The following is an 18,177-nucleotide window of genomic DNA, read 5'->3' as shown; positions in this document are numbered from 1 at the left end:
GCTCAGCTTTGCCTCAGCTGCAGGACCCCAAATCCCCTGGGGCAGGCTCTAACAGTGCAGCTGTGGCAAAAAACCCAATAAAAGCAAACAAACCCATACCAAGTGAGGCATCTGCCTTCGAGCAGGAGAGTTTACTCACCATTTTGTTCATCATTGCTGCAGAAGTCTTGCTTGACATTGACCCATGATCTTGGCTGGGATGCTGCTAGAACAGCACAAAAAAGGGAAGAAACTGCTTCCCTGCACCTTGCACCCTGTCCTGTTTCTAATCTCCTCCTGGGGTTCTTTATAAAGGTTCTTTTAGTACTGACCACAACAAAAAGGCTTACAAAACACACAAAAAAACCCTAAAACCCCACACTTTGGAGGCACATTAATGAATCCTTAGTGTTACGTGGATAAAGGTCAGGAAATACAAAAAGTTATGGTTCCCATAGTAATGCTAATTCAACCATACTGCACATCCTGTGTATTTAGTGGTCCACATTGAAAAAAGCTTCATCTACCAATGCTTAAAAGGTTTTTGATTTAGTAAAGACACTTGAATACTACCCCCCACACGCAACATTTATTGCTCAGAGCAGTGGATTTTCAGATCGAATTGGATTAAGCCAATCTAAGCATCACTACAGCTCCCCATATCTAGGGCAATAGGAAGAGCTCTCAAGCATGATTACAGACTGAACATTATTTGCCCAACCTGAACAGAGGAAAGGGACCCAGGCGTTAGAGTGGCTTGAGTCATCAAATCGCAGTCAGTGCAGATTCTGCACTTGGATGCAGCAGGGACTTGGTAAGAAGAGAGGGGAGACAATAACCAAGCAAGGCCCCCCCCCCCCCCCCCATAACTAGCAGGTGTTAATCCATTCCTGTGAACACTCATTTATTTGATGCCAACAGCTCGATATATCCTGTGTGGTATCCCGACTCACAAGTCTGAGAACAGGTGAACTACAGCCATGCTGACCTTTTTCCAGCACAAATCCATGTATTGCTCTGCTCTCCCAGCTCCTGAGGCCTCATCTCCATGTTTGCATAAAGCCCACACCACTCTTCCAGAGGGAACAGCCACAAGTGGTCCATTTGCATTTAGCGGCTTCAACTGAGCAACCTGATTTGCATAGGAAGCGAAAGACTCTTTGTGCCATAGGAAATTCATTAAATCAAAGGGGTTTGAGCACCTCTGCTGGAGCAGAGGATTACCCCTCTGGCTACATATCTGGGAGAAAGGAAAGGTAGAGCAGGCATCTTGCAAACTCCTTAAAGAGGTAAAGAGGGTAAGGAAGAAGGAAAGCCTCTCTCAAGCACAGGAGCAAAGTGTTGCAACGGAAGAAATGTACATTTGTGAGGGCACCCACATGTCCTTTCTCCCTCCAGTAAATCTGAAATTTTTCCCTAGTTCCCATGACCTCAGACAGAAGGGCACAGTTCAGGACAACAGGTATTTCAGAACTTCAAAAACCAAAGGAGAAGAGAGAGACACTCCTGCTGAAGAGGTTCTCAGCCCTGCTAGACACCAGGGCTCCCACACAGTCCTGCTCAGATGGAGCTGCCACGGAGAAACATCCACACCTGCAGCAGGACACAGGCACACAGAGCAGAAGTCCTTCTGCCCACAGGGTTACTGGGTGGCTGTTCCTTCACTGACACCCTCAGGCCCTTGCACTCACCTTCTCTGTTGGGCTCCAGCATGAAGTCTCCACGTTTTAAAGAGGCTTTGCCACCCTCCCCGCAGCCTGGCTATTCCTCTGAGCTGCACAAATTCCAGTCAGCATCTAGCCACACCTGCCAAGGGTAACAAGGTTTTGGTCATGCTTTATCTTATCTAAGCAATGATGACGCTTGTCTTTCTTCTTGGGCAAAGCTCAGCAGCTCAGCACCTGCCGAGGAGGGGAGCTGGGCAGGGGCCAGGAGCTTCAGCCTGCAGCAATTCACCCCAGAGCAGGATGGCTCTGCTGGCTTGCCTGTCCCACCCCACAAAAAATGGGCATTTAGTCCACAAACTAGGGCTGTGGGGAACATAAGGCTCAGCAGTACTTACACTTCTTGTCTGACCTTCATCTCAGGTGCTGGCACAGGCACACAGCTCACCTTCCCTAGACACAATACAGCCCCACCAGTCCTTGCCAATAGACAAGGCAGTATTTTACAGGGAGTCAGACCACTTGTCTGGAGACAAGACTTCAACATCTGTCATGCTGTCAACCTGTAAGTCACCTACATCTTCAGTTCTCAGCTGGAGATGAGCTTGGTTTTCTCCTCTTCATTTTCCAGCAGGGAGAAGAGGGGAAACTGAGGCAGATAAAAGCCTTACTTTTACAGATGTTGTGCTGAAAGAAATAGAGAGGAATTCAGCTACTATAACAGTGAGGGCCACCAAGTTCCTGTAGGATGTGTTAGATCTGCCTCCCTGCACTTGCACCTCTGCCCAGCTGTCACCGTGCTCAGCCAAGGGTTTACAGCTACCCTGCAAACTTGCTGTCTCCTTTTCCAGAGGCTGGACTCACCTAGCATATCCAAACATAGCTGAAATTTTCCCAAAAAGTTTGCTTTCCATAGCCTAAATGACATTCTGCAATTTTATTTTTAACACCACACAGCTACCAGTTCTAGTCCTCCAAAGGTCTGCAGATATCCTGCCTGTTATTCACTGGAAGAGCTTGAAGTAGGAAGCAATAAACAGGTAGGTACGTTACCTTTATTGCACAGTTAAAATAATTAGGCTTTTTTCAAGCCTTCACTGCCCTACTTTACTTTCATCCAGCACATGTGCTAAAGGCTAATTCTTTCAAAAATCTGTAGAATAGGTCTTCAGAACTTTCCCTTTATTCATAGTCTCATCTCTCCAGAAACACAGGTTGCCTCAGTCTGTGATACATCACCTGCTGCGAGCAGGTGCATCTGCCAGGATCTTACCAACAACACAAATTCAAGCCAGCCCCAAGCCCACAGAATGCTGGACCACCACAGCAAATCTCAGGAGATTCACAGCTCCCAGGCTCATTTTCAGAGCTCTCCTGCCATCCCCACAACAACACAAGCTTTTCCTGCAGAGCTTTCAGGTATGTGTAATCCTCAGACATCCTTCTGAACCAGGCAGCCCCTTCCACATAGATGGGGCCAGGAACTGGTGCAGAAGAGTGATACGAAGTCCTGTACCAGCAGAGAATGAAGGTACAGAAGCAGAGGCAAGAGCTCCTCCTTCAGATGACATCTCTGCTAAATTAACTGCAATCACACACTTCACTGGAGGGAAAGCAGGGGTGTTACAAGCCTCCTTGCTCTCACTCTTTTTACTTGACAGATTTTCCTCCAGTTATGCCAAGCAGATAAGAACACTGTATCCTTCCAAAGCATTGCACCATACCTCATTTCCTCCAAAACAAACCTATGATTAAAGCCACAGTCCCTGAGAGCACAAGACAGTATTTGTTGCTGCTGTAGTGCTCTGTGACACATGATTAAGAGAAAAATATTTGGTTAAAAAGTTCGCAGTTTCCAGTTGTGTTATCCCAACCTGAACTAAGCAGAGGAAAGCCCACCATGGCTCCAGACTTTGTTTGAAAGTCCACAGTACCACAACCCACCAACAACACACCACTACTTTTGGTGTTGTTTTCTCCCAAAGCTCACAACATTTGTTATTTCTCTTGAGGCACCTAGGTCCTGCAGTCAGGTGAAATACTGAGATTCAAGCATTCCTGGCAACTTATACAGACATGCAGAAATCTCCAAGACAATCAGAAATCAGCAGGAGAAAGAAATTTTTTTAAAAAACCCCTTATTTATGTCATTTCATGGTTTGTTTTTTTTTTCTTGTGTGGCTGATGGTATTTAAAAGCTTAGGGCTGGCAAACCTTTCGAACATGTGGCCAGAGGAGAGCACATGGTGCGCCCTGCCACAACAGAAGCACATGGGAATACTTTGTAGATCCACTCCAGTGCTCCTTGCACAGCTGCAGAGGTCAGGTTTGCTTAGCAAAATGTGCATTAGGGCCAAGCAGAGGGAAATCCTTCTCAGCATCAGCCAAGAAATTAAAGGATAAGGGCTGCAGGATAAGGAAAAGAGAATATTGCAAGGAAAATATTAAGAGGGTCAATCACGACATCCACAGCACCTCCCTTTCAAGCTGCCAGGCTCCAGGTACCTCCAAGGATACACAGTGACAAAGGACAGAAATTCTTACTAATTGTTGCAATTCTGCTGTTCTGGTAGGACAACATATGAATCACAAGAGAGTCAGACATACAGAGTAAACCAAGGATTTCCACCTCAGACTTTGTGTGGAGAGCAAGATAAGGCATCTGGCAGGAATGAGGGAGATGCTGCTCCATTCAGTGGAAGATGACACATTTCCTACAGCTGAAGTTTCTTGTCACTGTCCTTAAAGCCAAGATGAGCTCCTGCAAGCAGGGGAGGAGAGGAGGGAGGATTCAGTCCCCAGAGCAGCCTTATGAAATCAAAAAGATTTAGACAGTGAGTAGCTGCATTATGGAAACCAAACCTGGTTTGCTGTACAGAAGGATCGATATCCTTAAAGCTCTCTGACCGTGAAGAACATTGTGCATGGAGCTGAGTCCATGTGATTTCTGTTGCTGTCAATTGTCCTCATCCCATTAGTTTATTTTCTGAGGCTGCCTGGCAAAGTCACGAGGAACAGCAGTTCCCCAGCACTGTCTGTGTGCTGCAAAAGACAGCCCCATGTGGAGCCCTCCTTTGCAACACCATCTTCAGACCAGTAGACAGGAGGCTCTTGAGTCATCAGATGCATCAAACTGGGGTGTGGGGGAGAAATTTTCCTATCTGATGATGACAAAAAAACCAAGCAGACTTTCCAATTGGATAGTCCATACTACCCACTGTAGCTTGCCACAAGAAGCCAAGGGAAGAGTGATGCTCTGGGGAAGGAGAATATTTTTGGTCCAGCAAGGTAGCTTCAGAGACATTTTACACCATCTTATGAAAAACTCTAAAATTTTATATATCAGGCCTCACATCAGTCTCTGTGGAACAGGGTGTCCTGGCAAAGAGAGGATTCTTCCACCCCAGCTTACTGCAGCTTTTCATAACCTCCTCTGGACCACCTAAATTGGCCAGTGAAAGGACGGACTGAACTGATTATCTGTTTGATCTAGAAAAGCAATTTCCATAGCCCTCAGGAGATGGTGTGTGTGTGTATATATATATATATATTCATCTACATATAGCTACTTAGATTATCCTCAGAAATAAATGTAGCTCTAGAACATTTCCCCTGAGCCTGCAAAAGGCAAAGAGAGAAATAAAGGTTTTCTGAGTGCCCTTTGATGCAGAACAACTATCAGAATAACCAAGAGCTCAACAGGTCACAACTAAACAAGAAAGCTGTGTTTGGATTATCCTGCCTCCTCAGGATACTCCTGAGCACGGCCATCTGCCTGTGTCTGGGGCTGGCCTCTTTTCCCCTCAGCTGTTTTCAGGAAGTCCTACAGGAAGGACTTCGGTTCAACACACAAGTTCATCCCATGCACACAAGATATTAAAGAGAAAGACACCGCAGTCTTAGGAGAGGGAAAGCTCTAGTATTTTTTGCCTTTTAGAGAAGGAGAAGCAGCGCCAACACAGCTGCCATAGCTGCCTGCAGCATCTTTGTGTGGTGCAGTGTCATCTGCACCTGGACCATGGCAAGGAAGAATATTCCCTGAACAAAGGATATTGAAAGAAAGTAAGAGAGAAAATAACAAGGTCTCCACTCAGGTCCACCAAGAAAGACCAAAGTTCCGTGACCACACATCAAAGGAGCCTGCAGACTTCACGGCGACAGAGGAGGAGAGAAGGCGAAAGAGGCAGCAGCTCCCCATCCAGGACCCCACCAGGGCAGCGCTCCCCGTGCCGTGGCACGGCCGCAGCTGCGCCTCAGGAGCGCTGTGTGCCGGAGAAGGCAGCACTGCACAGGAACGCGGATGCTCCGTACCCGTCCGGCACCGGCGAGGGACCTCCCACAGCTGGGGACGGGACAGGTGCGCGGCTGTGGCCAGGAAAGGACCCCGCAGCACACTGGCCCCCAGCCCTCCGCTGCCCGCTCCCCACAGCCGCAGCGGAGCTGCGGCAGGGCCCTTCACTGGGGCAGCCGCTCCCCGACACCTCGGCTGCGGGTCCGGGCCGGGCAGAGCCGGCAGCTGCCCCGGAGAGGGGACCGGCCCCGGAGCACCGCGCCCTCGTCCCCCGCTGCCGCGGCTGCCGGCGCTGCCGGCCCGAACTCCCCTCACGGCGCTTACCTGGCCCGGCCCGGCGGGAGCGGAGCCGCCGCTGGCGCCGGGGCGGCCCCGGCCGGAAATGAGCGGAGCCGCGGGCGGGCGGCCGGGCCGAAGCCGCCGGGCAGGCGGCAGCGGGAGCCGGGCCGGGCCCTCCTGGCCCTCGGGATAAGCGGCACTGCCCCCGCCCCGAGCCCCAGCACCCCCGAGGGACAGGAAAGCCACTCCCCCAGTGGAGCCGCAGGCAGCGCCCGGGCGGCTTTAGGGAAGGAGGATTCATTTCACCGATTAACAGCACCGCGTTGGGGGTTTTGTTATTTTGCAGTCATTAGAGGTTAAGAAAGCTGTTTGCTTTACCAGCTGCATGCTATAGTGCTAATTACAGCACTTGTCGCCACCACGTGACAGCACATAAAATCTCTTCCTAAAGTTTCCGTCTGTCAAAAGCCTGGACAGAGCGGAGGCCGAGCCCTGCAGCGTCCCCCAGACACGCGCAGCGCCATCCCCAGCCTGTGCGCGGCTCTTGTCCCTGCTCCGGGCGGTCCCACCTGCGCAGCCCGGCCGCGGCTCCAGAGCGGCCATGCCCACATCCCTGGGCTGGCGCCACGGAAAGCCCCGGCTTTCCCACAACCCAGGGGCCGGTGGTTTCCACGCGCTCCAGCTGGAGAGTAACCGGGGCAGACCTCGGGGTTTGTCATAATAGGCAGACACACAACAGCCAGGAGCGTCTGTTTCACCAGCGGGGAAACCAAGTCTCTAGTGCGAGGGGTCCGTTTCCTCAAGAGGTCGGTTTCAAATTTGTGAAAAACCTTTTACTAACCCTTTCACAGGTGCCAAACACCTGCTATTCCCACAAGAGGGTGCTTAATTCCTCCTGGCACCCGGGCTCTACCACAAAGCTCCGAAAACCAGAGGCTAATAGCACTTGGGGCATTTCAGCTTGAGTAAATTAGAACTGGACCAAAATGCACCCTTTTTCCACCTCTGGATGAATGCCCCGTTTATTGTGTACTGAGACATGTTTACCCTGAGAGAGAGTTGAATGGGCTTGGGCCTAGCAAAACAAACCCACACCACACAGCACATCCAAAAAATATTTAATAAACCTTTAAACAGCAAGACAAGCAGCCTACCACAGCCAGGTAAATATATTGAGAAAGTTTTTATTAGAAGATATATTTCTGCCAAAATAAATAGTAACATTTTCTTCAGCAAAACATTAGAAAATAGAAATGGGAAAAAAAAAAAAAGCATCAACAATTTAATACTGAACTTTTAAAGTGACTGTGAACACTACTTAGTGACATTGCCACATAAATATGTGTATGCTATTGCTGGTCTAGTTGCTGCTCTGACACCAGTGATTTCCACAGGACCTCCACATGTGTTGTGTGCTTAAGGGTCTTCTCAAACTCAGTGGCAGCAGTGGAGTCCCAGGACACACAAAGCTCAAAGAGCTGCTTTAGATCCTGTTTTCAAGAACAAGAGAAAAACCCCAGAAGGGAGAGGTATTTATTTCAAAGTTACATTTCCAAGTCTTCTGTTTGGAACTAGAGTTTCCTCCTCCCTGTGCAGGAGAGCTGATGTGGATCCACAGAGTGAGACAGATACAGTCAGAGGCTGTCATAGTGGAGCTGCCCAGAAAAGGAGCACTGTCCCACTGGTAGGCAAGGGGAAGGAGGGAGAGGAGAGGGAGTCCTGCTGCACTCAGAAAAGCAGACACCCAAGGGACAGGAGGCCAGAGCCCACTGTAAAGGCACAGCATGTGTTTGGCACAAACAAGCTGGCTGACTTGGCAGCCAGGTGAGGTGGTCCATTCTCTCACTGACTTAAGGAAAAGAGAGAAACAAGCTTGAGAAAACTGTTGGCAAGGCCCTCTGACTTTGGCAGCCCTGACACCCACCACATCTGGCATATGTTTAGCAGAAATGGACACCACCTGAGGGAAAACCACACACAGAGCTTCAGGTTATTTCTCCCACAACTGCTCTGGTGAAAGTGAGAGCTCTTTTCTCCAAGGAAGTAGTGAATTACTAGATAATTTTTAAAAATTAATAAAACCACTGGGGAATATAAAAGTACTAGGGATACCCCAGCAGATTCTCTTTTATTCTCTGGTCTGAGTGTTGCAGGTACACAGCCTTCCAAGAAGCCATGAGAAAACAATTCCTAGGTCCTATATATAGTGGTCAGTATTTTCTCCCATCCCTTGAAAACCAGCCTGCAACAGTACTAGCAGTGGGGCAGGCAGCAAACCAAACCAATTACACTACACACTAATTGTGGGTTACAGAGCATGCCATAGGCACAGAGTGTTGCACACAAAACAACTCTACAGTGTTGTACAGGTTAGGGGCTGGTTAGATGCACACCACCAAGGTCACCATTAGCCTTGTTAAAAGCAGCAATAATAATACAGGAAGGACAAAAAAAAAAAAGGGGATTCTGAATGCACAGACCCTTTATGTGAAACAGTGGAAATGGCAAGGGTTGGGACTCCTGCAGGAATCCAGTGAATGCTATGAGGACCATTGGACATGGATTGCAAGATGAATTTTTGTCCAGGAGCCTGAGCTCTCACTCACCATACACTGGAGAGCAGACAGGCCCTGGCAACTGCCTGCTGAGCTGCCCAGCCACACATTTTGGAGAAGAAGGGACTGACTGCCACAGATGACCTTGTTCCTATGGGCTTGGCAAATGTAGGTTAATCAGCAGTGGCTGCCCAGAAGATAACTTTGCACACCATGAGGTACACACAGAACAAGGGGCCAAACAGTTCCACTGAGCACTATCACAATAAACCCCTCTATATCCAATCCAGAGCCTATCACAAGGTTTCCAGAGATTTCAAAAAGAGTGGGGTCTCATCTAGACAAGGCAGCACTGCATAACAAAAAGCTGTTCACCAGCTGACACAGCCCTTTTTCTACATCAGTGGGAAAGGTGATCTTTCCTAATTCCTCCATCCTTTGCAATCTGTGATCAATGAGCAGCAAGAATTTCAAGCAAATAGGTGAAACTTTTCAAAAGGAAAATGAGGGTAGTTTGAGGTGGTTTTGGCAGATCTACAGTTCCTTTATCAGAGCTCAAATCTATAAAGCCAACAAGCTATCACTCAATAGCCACTGTAACATTTGAGGAATAAAAGCAGGCAAAGAAAGGGTTAGTACAGAGTGGTACTTTCCCACTATGCATTCACACCCTGCAAATTAGCATAGGAAAAACAGGAATTTCCTCCTTGAAGAGTTAGACCTTTATTTTTAAAGCCAGGCTTTGATTTGTGGTTATAGTTTCAAGTGTACGAAAGTTTCTCTTTGAGAAGTTAATATAATAAGTTAAACTACAGATGAGGTGAAACACAGAACAAAACTCAGGCCTTTTACCAGGCACAGCTGTAGGTCTCTTGAAATGCATGAACATTCCAGAATCCCCAAGCCTTCTGGATCAGAGCACTGGAAGACAGTGGCATCAGCCCAGTCGGCACCAGACCAGCCAGTTCTGATGCAAAAGGCAAGGGATAAGGGTGCCAAGCTGCAACTTCTTAGCACACTCTGTTGCCAAGAGTATTTTGTTTCATAGTTTAGTGGCTTACATAATCATTCAGTGGTTTTACCAGTCCAGGAAGAAGGGATAAAAAAAAAAAACCTTGCATCATTTTCTCCACCCATATATTAACTCAAAAAAAAAAAGGCAGAGTGAAAAGGGCAGCAGCTTCTAAATGCAATATTTTCCTTATGCAGTTTTGCCCCTCTCAGATGTTTTGCTTCTGGATAAAATAAATATCTCTACATTCTTGCCAATTGCTCTGTGTGCACTAGGAACAAGAGATATGCATTTAGCAATGTAAGTAGCTGTGCATGTGCCATTCCCCACAAGAAGGTAGTCCAAAACAGTGCCAAACCACAAAATGAACACCTTTTCTCAGTTCCAATTTTCATCAAATTCATCCTGCTCCCACTAAGTGGCAGTATCTTGTTTCTGGTTCACTTCCATTAGCATCTAGTATGTTTTTCTGCAGGCTTTAGACAATCATAAGATTGACTTGTTTTGTAATCCAGTGTTTTATTCTGATTTCAGAATCCTCCAATTTTTTTCCTCTTCCTGTAGTGACTTCCTTGTTCCCTAACTGACTTAACTATGCAAAGCTTAAGACTAAAACTGACTGCATAAGTGCAGGCCTCCTTTGTAAGCTACACAGGCCCTTGTGTTACATAGGTAGGTTACATCCAGCAAGGGCAGTGGGGTGATAATCTAACTTACAAGTTCATTCTTGCACTGGCATCTCCTGGGCAGTGGGTTAGCATCACAGCTGCCCACTCCACTGCCTCCCAGCTTGGCACAGCCACTGCAGGAAAGTCCTGATGCTTGTCAAGAGTCTCCACACAAACACCAAACCCATGCCCAGTGCACAACTGTGCTCATAGGAAACAGCATCCACCCCGTTACCCACACTGCTCATGCAGATTTACTACTTTCTCCAGATCTCAGCAAAACTTCTGGGCTTATTTTCCCTTTCTAAATCTAAGGTGCAAAACAGAGTCTATTAAAAATCACTATTCCACGTATAGGCTACGTAATCAGCCTCAGATACCCTGTCCTGCTCCCCAGCAAAGACAGCACATGTCTGCTTTGGCCATTGCACACTGTGTGCTAGGAGAGGTAGAAGACGCCTCACGTAGTTAGACAAGCAGCAGAAAAAGATACCAGGAGCTGGGTTTGCCAGAGTGTGAAGACCTAAGCTTAAGTCCTTGCAATCCCCACAGGAAGCCATGCCTCACCCTGTGAAGAACAGGGAGTTCATACTTCTCACACAAGCCACGACCAGACCACCACTGAGAAAGCAGTGCCTCACAACGCAGAGTCCTGCTCTGCTACAGACCCACTAGCTCTGGGCTTTTAAGAGGCAAGACAAAGAGGAGCCAGTTCCAAGCAGCTGCATGTGCATCAACAGCCTTAACTTCCCTTCTCATGCTCCTGCTACTGCCAGCTGCAGAGCAGGACCTGTGAGCCACAACATGAGACAGACAAGCTGTGTTGCTGGTGTAGCTACAAGCCTAAATCCTTCTCACTCCAAAGCCTCAACAACCAAACTTTCTGAGCAAAAGAGAGCTAGAAGCCCCAGTTTGGCAGGAGATCCTTCTGTATCACCCACTTGGAATTTGCCTCAGTTGTACAGCCCCTTAAGGAACAAAGCCCGACTAACCTCTGTCACAGGCAGCCACTTCCCCAGCACTTGCTGTGACACTCCACCACGAGCATCTCAAAAATAACATGCCCTGCACAATTTCTCATCTTTCTACAAGCACTTCATATTGCTTCAGCTGCTAAGCTGATCCTGAGATAGCCAGGCTGAGCTTTTTTCAGGACTACCCCACACCAATTCCATTCACAGAGTCAGGAATACGGCCTCAAATTCAACATGTTTCCCTGGAAAAAAAAAGATCTGTCAAAATTAATTCTTTAAATAAGCTCAATCATTTAACACTCAGAGTTCAAGTCACAGCAGTTCCATGAGGACCCCAATCAAAAAGGGAGAGACCAGGACAACATGCATCAGGGAAAATACATAACTTTTTTACACTTCTGCAGTTCCAGTGCAGTCTGCTGCAGGACCAGCTCTGGCTTCCAGTGTGGATGCAATTAAAGGAGAGAGAAAAGGACATGGTTTCAGCAAAGAAGAAAGTTAAGAGGAGATTTAAAAGCCATGAGAAAAACTGGTTTGGCAAGAGACTACTTCATCTTTTAGTAGCACAAAGAGCTAAGGGTTGTCAGATGATTAAAGGAAAGGAATCAAGACACATGCTCTGAAAAACCAAGGGAGGTAAAAGCTGTATGAACTTGAGAGCGTCATCTACATCCCAGTTATTTGGCGGTAAAAAGCCAGTGGCAATTCAAAGTGCACTATTTGGGAGAGTCCAGCTGGGTCAGCCTCAGCCTGGCCACAGGCAATGGCCAGGCCTCACCACAAGGCCAGAGCAAGGAATCAGCCTGTGTGTGTCTGTGAACACAAAGGTCCCTTGCCTAGCCCAGTGGGCAACAAATGGCTACAGTCAATTCCACCAGTCTCCATCCCGGGGAAATCCCCTTTGCAGCATATCCAGGAGCACTGGGCAGCCTGCTGCTGAGGGATGAGACTGGTCCCACCCTGTGCCCATTCCCCTTCCCACCCACCCTCACCCCCTCACAGCAGCAGGCTCAGAAGAGTGGCAGGCACTCTTTTGCACAGTCTAGAGATGGAAGCTTTAACTGAAACCCTTCCCGAGGGAAGAGGGAGGCTTGCATGTCCACGTTGATGCAGAGCAAGCCCAGCATGAGCTGGCGCTGGTACTCCTCCCACTTCATCATGACATCAGACACCGAGCGGTTGCTTCTCATCCACATGGGCAGTGCTTCACCACAAGGTGGGGTGGGAGAAATTGGCATGTTCTGGGGCCCTCCAAGCTCGAGGTGATAGTAAAGCCTGAAAGGCAAATACACGCAAAGACTGAGTACATGGCAAGACTTGAGCAGGTCACCCGACCAGAGCTCCAGAACCACAGAAATGTTTTGTACTATATTGACTACACGATTTTAGTGAGAAGTCTGGGTGTGCCCATTTTCCTCCCCTCACATCTCTCAGTTATTCAGACCATGAACTCTTTTGGGTAAGAATCACACCTTTGTACTAGGATCAAATCACAGCTGGGATCCCCCGACTACTACTGTGAGAGTTTACTATCTTTGCTATCCTCATCCACACAACAGTCTTGCCACAGCCTCAAGCCAGGGTCTATTGCAGGAGTTCAGTGCAGAAGCACAGGCACACACCCAGGCCCAAAGCACTCGGTCTCATTTGGAAACTCTCTTGTGTTCCCTGGCCACTATATTCCCTCCCCTCCAACCAGGCTGAGATCTTGAGGTAGAAGAGGTCATTTGAACACAAGCACTTCTTGGAAAGGACCTTCAGGGGATCCCGGGCCAGCAAATGCCACAAAGACAAGCACCTCTGTCTTCTAGAAGGAGCACGCAATAAGCTGGCATACTGCTTTAATCAGACTTACATCTTCTGCCCTACTGCTATACTGACAGCTTCATTACAGGGGCTGCCCTGTAATGGGATAAAGGAAGGGGACCATGGGCTGAGTCTATCCAACACTTAAGGAAGCCAAGAGACCATGGACCAGATTTGCATTTCAGCTTAAGTGGTAAATTGTTCTGGTCAATTTGTGCCTTATTTGCTCTGCTCCAATGGAGTAGAGTTTCTAGAATTCAAAGGTGTAAAGGAAAATGGAGGGCTCCTCCAGAACAGTGCTGTGAAGAAAAGCAGCCATACCTGGCTGAAAGATGGCTGCCCAGTTTCTTCTTGGCTTTCTTCACAAGATAGTTACAGATTTCTGTCATCTGCTCCCTCATCCATCTTATATCCTCAGGGATATCTGGGAGCCATTCCAACAACCTGTAAAGAGACAGGAGACAACCATTAGCTGGGCCACGCAAGGGAATATGATGAAAAGAACAACAATTCCAAAAGCTTAAAAATTTATTGCCATTTTCCGGGGCAAGTTCTAGCACACAGCAGTCTTCCTTCAAGCTGGTAGTATTGGCTGCAACTAAATGACAGAGGAAGATAGGAAAAGTTTAGGGTTCTTGGTTTTTCTGCTCTAGTGGGGTTTTTTTGTTTAGGTTTGTGGTTTTTTTTATTTGTGTCTGGTAATTGTCAGGAGCTCCTTCCCCGGAAACACTGGCAGTGCAGAATTAGAGAGAATCCCTCTCTCTGTCCATTCAAACACTACAGCCACATCAAATACTGCTCTGCACTGGGAAAAGGGACCAGCCCAAGGCTTACCTGACAGTGAAGGAAACTGCAGACTCCAGAGGCAGCATGTAGGGGACCATCATTGCTGTGGCCACACGGACAGGCAGCATGTTGCTGAGGCCAGTCAAGAAACTTCTTCTTTCAGCACAAGCCTCCAGAAGAGCTGAAGGCAGAAGAAAACTGGTTGAATATTCCCAGTGGGACTATCTCTTTTCTTATCATACTTCAGAAGTTACTCAGCCTGAAGCAGCCACCTCCCACTTCTTAGGAAGTCTTGCTCAGGTTAGTAATTCCCTGAGCACAGCTAAAACCAGCAGCTTTCACCTTTATCAGACTCTAAAGGAGTGAGCAGCAAGACCCCCTCCTCTCGTTACCATGCTGTCAAATTAATCAGCCTCTCTCAATCTAGCCCATACAGGGCAAGCCATGACTTTATCTGAGACCCCCAATCCATCTAACCCTCAGCAGGTGTCAGTTCATGACCAACCCAAGCCATAAGCAATAATCACACATTCCAGTAATCTTCTGAGGCAGGCCAGGCAGCACAGGAAGATTACCTGTGATCTCTCCCTATGAATCATACCTTGGTTCAGTCTGGGAGGCAAGTGTTCGAAGATGTGCTCTTCAACAACAGCAAGGGCAGTGTTGTCCTCTAGTTGGTCCTCAGCTTCTGCTTCTTCCTCTTTCTTCTCTCCTGGAGGTGCTTCTATGGCAAGGAGAGGACGGGCAGGACTTGGACGATGAAGGAGACCTGAGAAGAGAAGTTATACTGTAAGGATGACACAAACCAGCTGCCCTGCCTGGCACCTTTAGAGTGTTAGTCCTTGCTTCATCCTAACTCCCCTCAGGCTGAGGCCATGCCCAGCCTCTTTAGCTTGCATCTGTTGTAATGCTTACCACAAGGAGTTAGAAACCTTGCTGGTTTAAGTTCATTCTCTCTTTCCCCATCAGAAGTCCTCGCATTTCCCCTCTAAGTTCCACAGGGTGCTGTTTTGCAGAGATTTGCTGCCATAATCTGCCAGTTGCCCATCTTGCAGGCAAGATTTCCCTCCTGCAGCGCAACCCGTTATCCCGGTTCGCATCACTGTCCATGGACACGAGGTGGCAGCAAGCGCGAAGCCAGCGCTGCAGCGGCTGGAGGCAGGAGAGCCGGGCTGGCAGCTGGCCCGCCCAAGGGCCCGGCACCGGGGCTCTGAAGGCAGCACCACACAGACCCAGCTGCACACGGAGAGCAGCATGGTGTCTGCAGGACATCCAAATGCCACTGCTGCCCAACAGTGTGTTGGTAACTGCAAAGGTGACCACCTCTGCTTCCTGAAGTGCTAAAGTAGGCTTATCAAGGAGAATTCCATATCCCAGTATCTGAAGCACAGTTCAGTTCTTCCCTTCCTCCTTTCATATGCACCACTGACTACTCTCAAAGCCATGGCACCAACCATGGCACAACAGGAAATTCAGCTCACCCTACAAACAGCCAGTGCCTTACCATTCTTTTTCAGGAAGTGCAGTGCATCCCGATAGCCCTGCTTGCACATGTCCCGCAGCACCTGTGGGCAGAGGAAGGCGATAGAGAGTCATTTGGAAACTGGCTGAGCAGAGCAAACACCTACCTCAGTGCTGGCTTCAGAGGAATTCTCCTGACTCCTGAGCTGTCCCAAGAACAAGTCTCATTCTTGCCAGCCTTTCTCAGGCTTTGAGCAGGAATGGGAAGTATAGCATCAATACACTGGATATGGGAATCAGCACAATTTATATTGGAAGGGACACCTAGAATCCTACCTAAGTGTGGGCTTAGAGTTGCAGCTACCTCATTTCCCCATCTAGAGCTGCTGCAGGCAGCCTTCAGGCACTCACTCTGACAAGCAGCCCAGAATACTTCCCTGCAGATGCCAGGAAGGGCTATTGTGTTTGCAGATAAAACCAGCTAAGACTAAAGAGGGGGTGGGAAAAAAATTGCCCAAGAAATTCAGCACATGAATGCATGCTTATTATGTCCAAATGTCAGGGCTATCTGGCACTTGCATCTTCTCAGAAGCACACAAAGTTTGCAGTGCCACTTGTTACACTGACTTAGAGGAAAGGCTTCATACTGGCAGCTCCATCCTTACTTTAAAACACCGAAGTGCACATTGGTTCTGATGGCCAATACATCTTTGTTTACAGTGAGCCTGATTTCCAGGCAAAGACTACTCTAGAGAGCAACATGGGAATACTTTCCAAGCAACTGCTACCATCTAAATTCCAGATGTTCAAGTAGCAAAAGAAGACAAACCCTTGTGCAGGTGCTCAAGGTTTAGCGAGTCACTGGGTTGATAATGTCAAGATCAAAGACAAACATGAGATACAAAACTAACAGAGTCTGGAATCTTCTCCTGCTAAAGCACATACGGTATAGCCAGTGCCCAAGATCCGTGGTCCCCAAGTTCTGGTGAGGCCAGGAAACTCACCTGTGGCTCCGGAGGAAACAGGGCCTTTGAGAGGCGGTAGAGGTTGCGAAGGTTGAACTGGATGCTTGTGTTGGTGACTCTCAGCTCATGCATGTTTGTGGAGCTGTCCCGTGGGCAGATATCGCTCTCTCCTGAGAAAGGAGACACTGTGATTGTGTTCTTCAGCTCATATTGGGGCAAATTGTCAGAAATCCCTCCATCAACGTATCTCTGAAATCAAGACAAATGCAGCAATCTTCATTCTCGCAACTGATCAAACAGCTTTTTTACTCTGTGTCCCTATTCCTATTTGTGCCAACAACTTGGGAAGAGAATGGAGTACATCCACCAGCACTGGAGGAGTCAAAACAGGTGATAGCACAGCTGTATTTTTTATAATTTCATTTTGCTGTGTGCTTTTCTTCATTGAGTGTGCTGGCCACGAGTGTTCAATAAGAAAGGCACATTCACTTATGTGACTGCTGACTTACATCTCCTATGCAGTTTGACTGCTGTCCAATGAAATAATAATACACACCAACAACCACCTGCAGTGCAAATTAGCACTGATCTAAGCTGTCACACTGTGACATTGTGCCATTTTTCACTTGAGTGTAAAATGAATAAGCTCAGACACCAGTCCCCACTGGCAGGTTTGTTACCTATGAGTAAAACCAACCAATTTGTTGCTAGCGGGCTTATCAAGCAGCAATCCCAACACATGCATACACATTGGGAATCAACTTGCTGTGGTGTGGTAACAGAGCACAGGGTTCTTGAGTTTGCTCTTAACAGGCACCCTCTTATCAGAGAATGTTCTGTACTTCTGTACCATAAACACATTTGCGTTACCCTTGCAGGAAGGGCAACCCCAGTAGCACGTTCTCAAAACATTTTTTGGATACTATAATTGCACAAGGAGCTGAGCAAGATGATCCCTATCACAGGTTTTGGCAACATGCAAGGATGTCAGTCAAGCCAAAAGAGAAGGAAGCTGGGGGTCTTTGCAGAGCAACTCCAGCTCTTGCGAACCTCAATTACAGAAGAGTCCTGCTGGTTTTGTATCAGGGTTGATCCTGCAATTTGCTGCCTGGATCCATTTCCTTTGGACAGAGTCAAACACAAATCACGATACAGGGAGTGCGCAGCCCTATAAGTAGCAGCTATAAGCATATTTCAGTTCTCCGCTGGGTGAGAAGCTGAGCCAGTAGAAGCTAAACCCAGGCAGAGCACAGAAATGCTGACTGAAGAAGGAGGTGCTCCATTCTGCATCCTGCTTCCTCTTTTTTCACAGGCAGGCTGACTACCAACATTGGTCTTTTGCTGCACAATGCCTAGGAAAACACCAGATGTGTTGCCTGGAGAGTGCTTTGCACTTGGTTCTCTCTTGCTCTGGATGGCAGACAAGACAAAGACTTCTTCAAGCAGCTTCTCTGAGCCTGGGGAACAGTTCACAGGCTCTTGGGCTGAAATTAAGCTATAGCAAGCCAGCTGCCATTGAAGCAACAGTGTCAGGGTGGACTGCACAGCGGTTTGCCTTCTTGGGAGGCAAACTAAACCTCAGGGCTACCTTTGCATACAGCCTACAGCTTCACAGGAGACTGCTTGTGATTACAGTTGTAGGCTACAGCAGCCCAAACTCAGAGCACAGGACATTTTATCCTCATGGCAGCCCTTGCTCACCAAACACTGCGTCAAGACAGAGACTCCTGCACGACC

General features: G+C 48.0%; 1 protein-coding gene and 1 long non-coding RNA gene across 2 annotated transcripts in view; both read right to left on the bottom strand.

Moving 5' to 3' along the window:
* Positions 1-917: 917 nt before the first annotated feature.
* On the bottom strand, positions 918-6,309 carry LOC125328001. Its single transcript, XR_007204496.1, has 4 exons — positions 6,259-6,309; positions 2,222-2,330; positions 1,671-1,785; positions 918-1,111 (listed from the first exon to the last, which is right to left on the bottom strand). It is a non-coding gene; the product is annotated as an uncharacterized LOC125328001 (long non-coding RNA).
* Positions 6,310-7,319: 1,010 nt separating this feature from the next.
* PNPLA2 (patatin like phospholipase domain containing 2) overlaps positions 7,320-18,177 on the bottom strand; it is a 30,479-nt gene continuing 19,621 nt past the window's right edge. Inside the window, exons 4-9 of the mRNA XM_048306919.1 lie at positions 16,480-16,689; positions 15,519-15,579; positions 14,616-14,783; positions 14,063-14,195; positions 13,550-13,672; positions 7,320-12,697 (exon numbers count right to left, since the gene is read on the bottom strand). Coding sequence (XP_048162876.1) covers positions 12,433-12,697; positions 13,550-13,672; positions 14,063-14,195; positions 14,616-14,783; positions 15,519-15,579; positions 16,480-16,689 — 960 coding nt within the window. The 3' untranslated portion in view covers positions 7,320-12,432. The remainder of the gene's footprint in view (positions 12,698-13,549; positions 13,673-14,062; positions 14,196-14,615; positions 14,784-15,518; positions 15,580-16,479; positions 16,690-18,177) is intronic.

The sequence above is a fragment of the Corvus hawaiiensis genome, chromosome 6, assembly GCF_020740725.1.
Source record: "Corvus hawaiiensis isolate bCorHaw1 chromosome 6, bCorHaw1.pri.cur, whole genome shotgun sequence".
In the NCBI taxonomy this organism is placed as follows: Eukaryota; Metazoa; Chordata; class Aves; order Passeriformes; family Corvidae; genus Corvus; species Corvus hawaiiensis.
The sequence above is the reverse complement of the archived record's forward strand: the minus strand, read 5'-3'. Positions and strand labels throughout refer to the sequence as shown.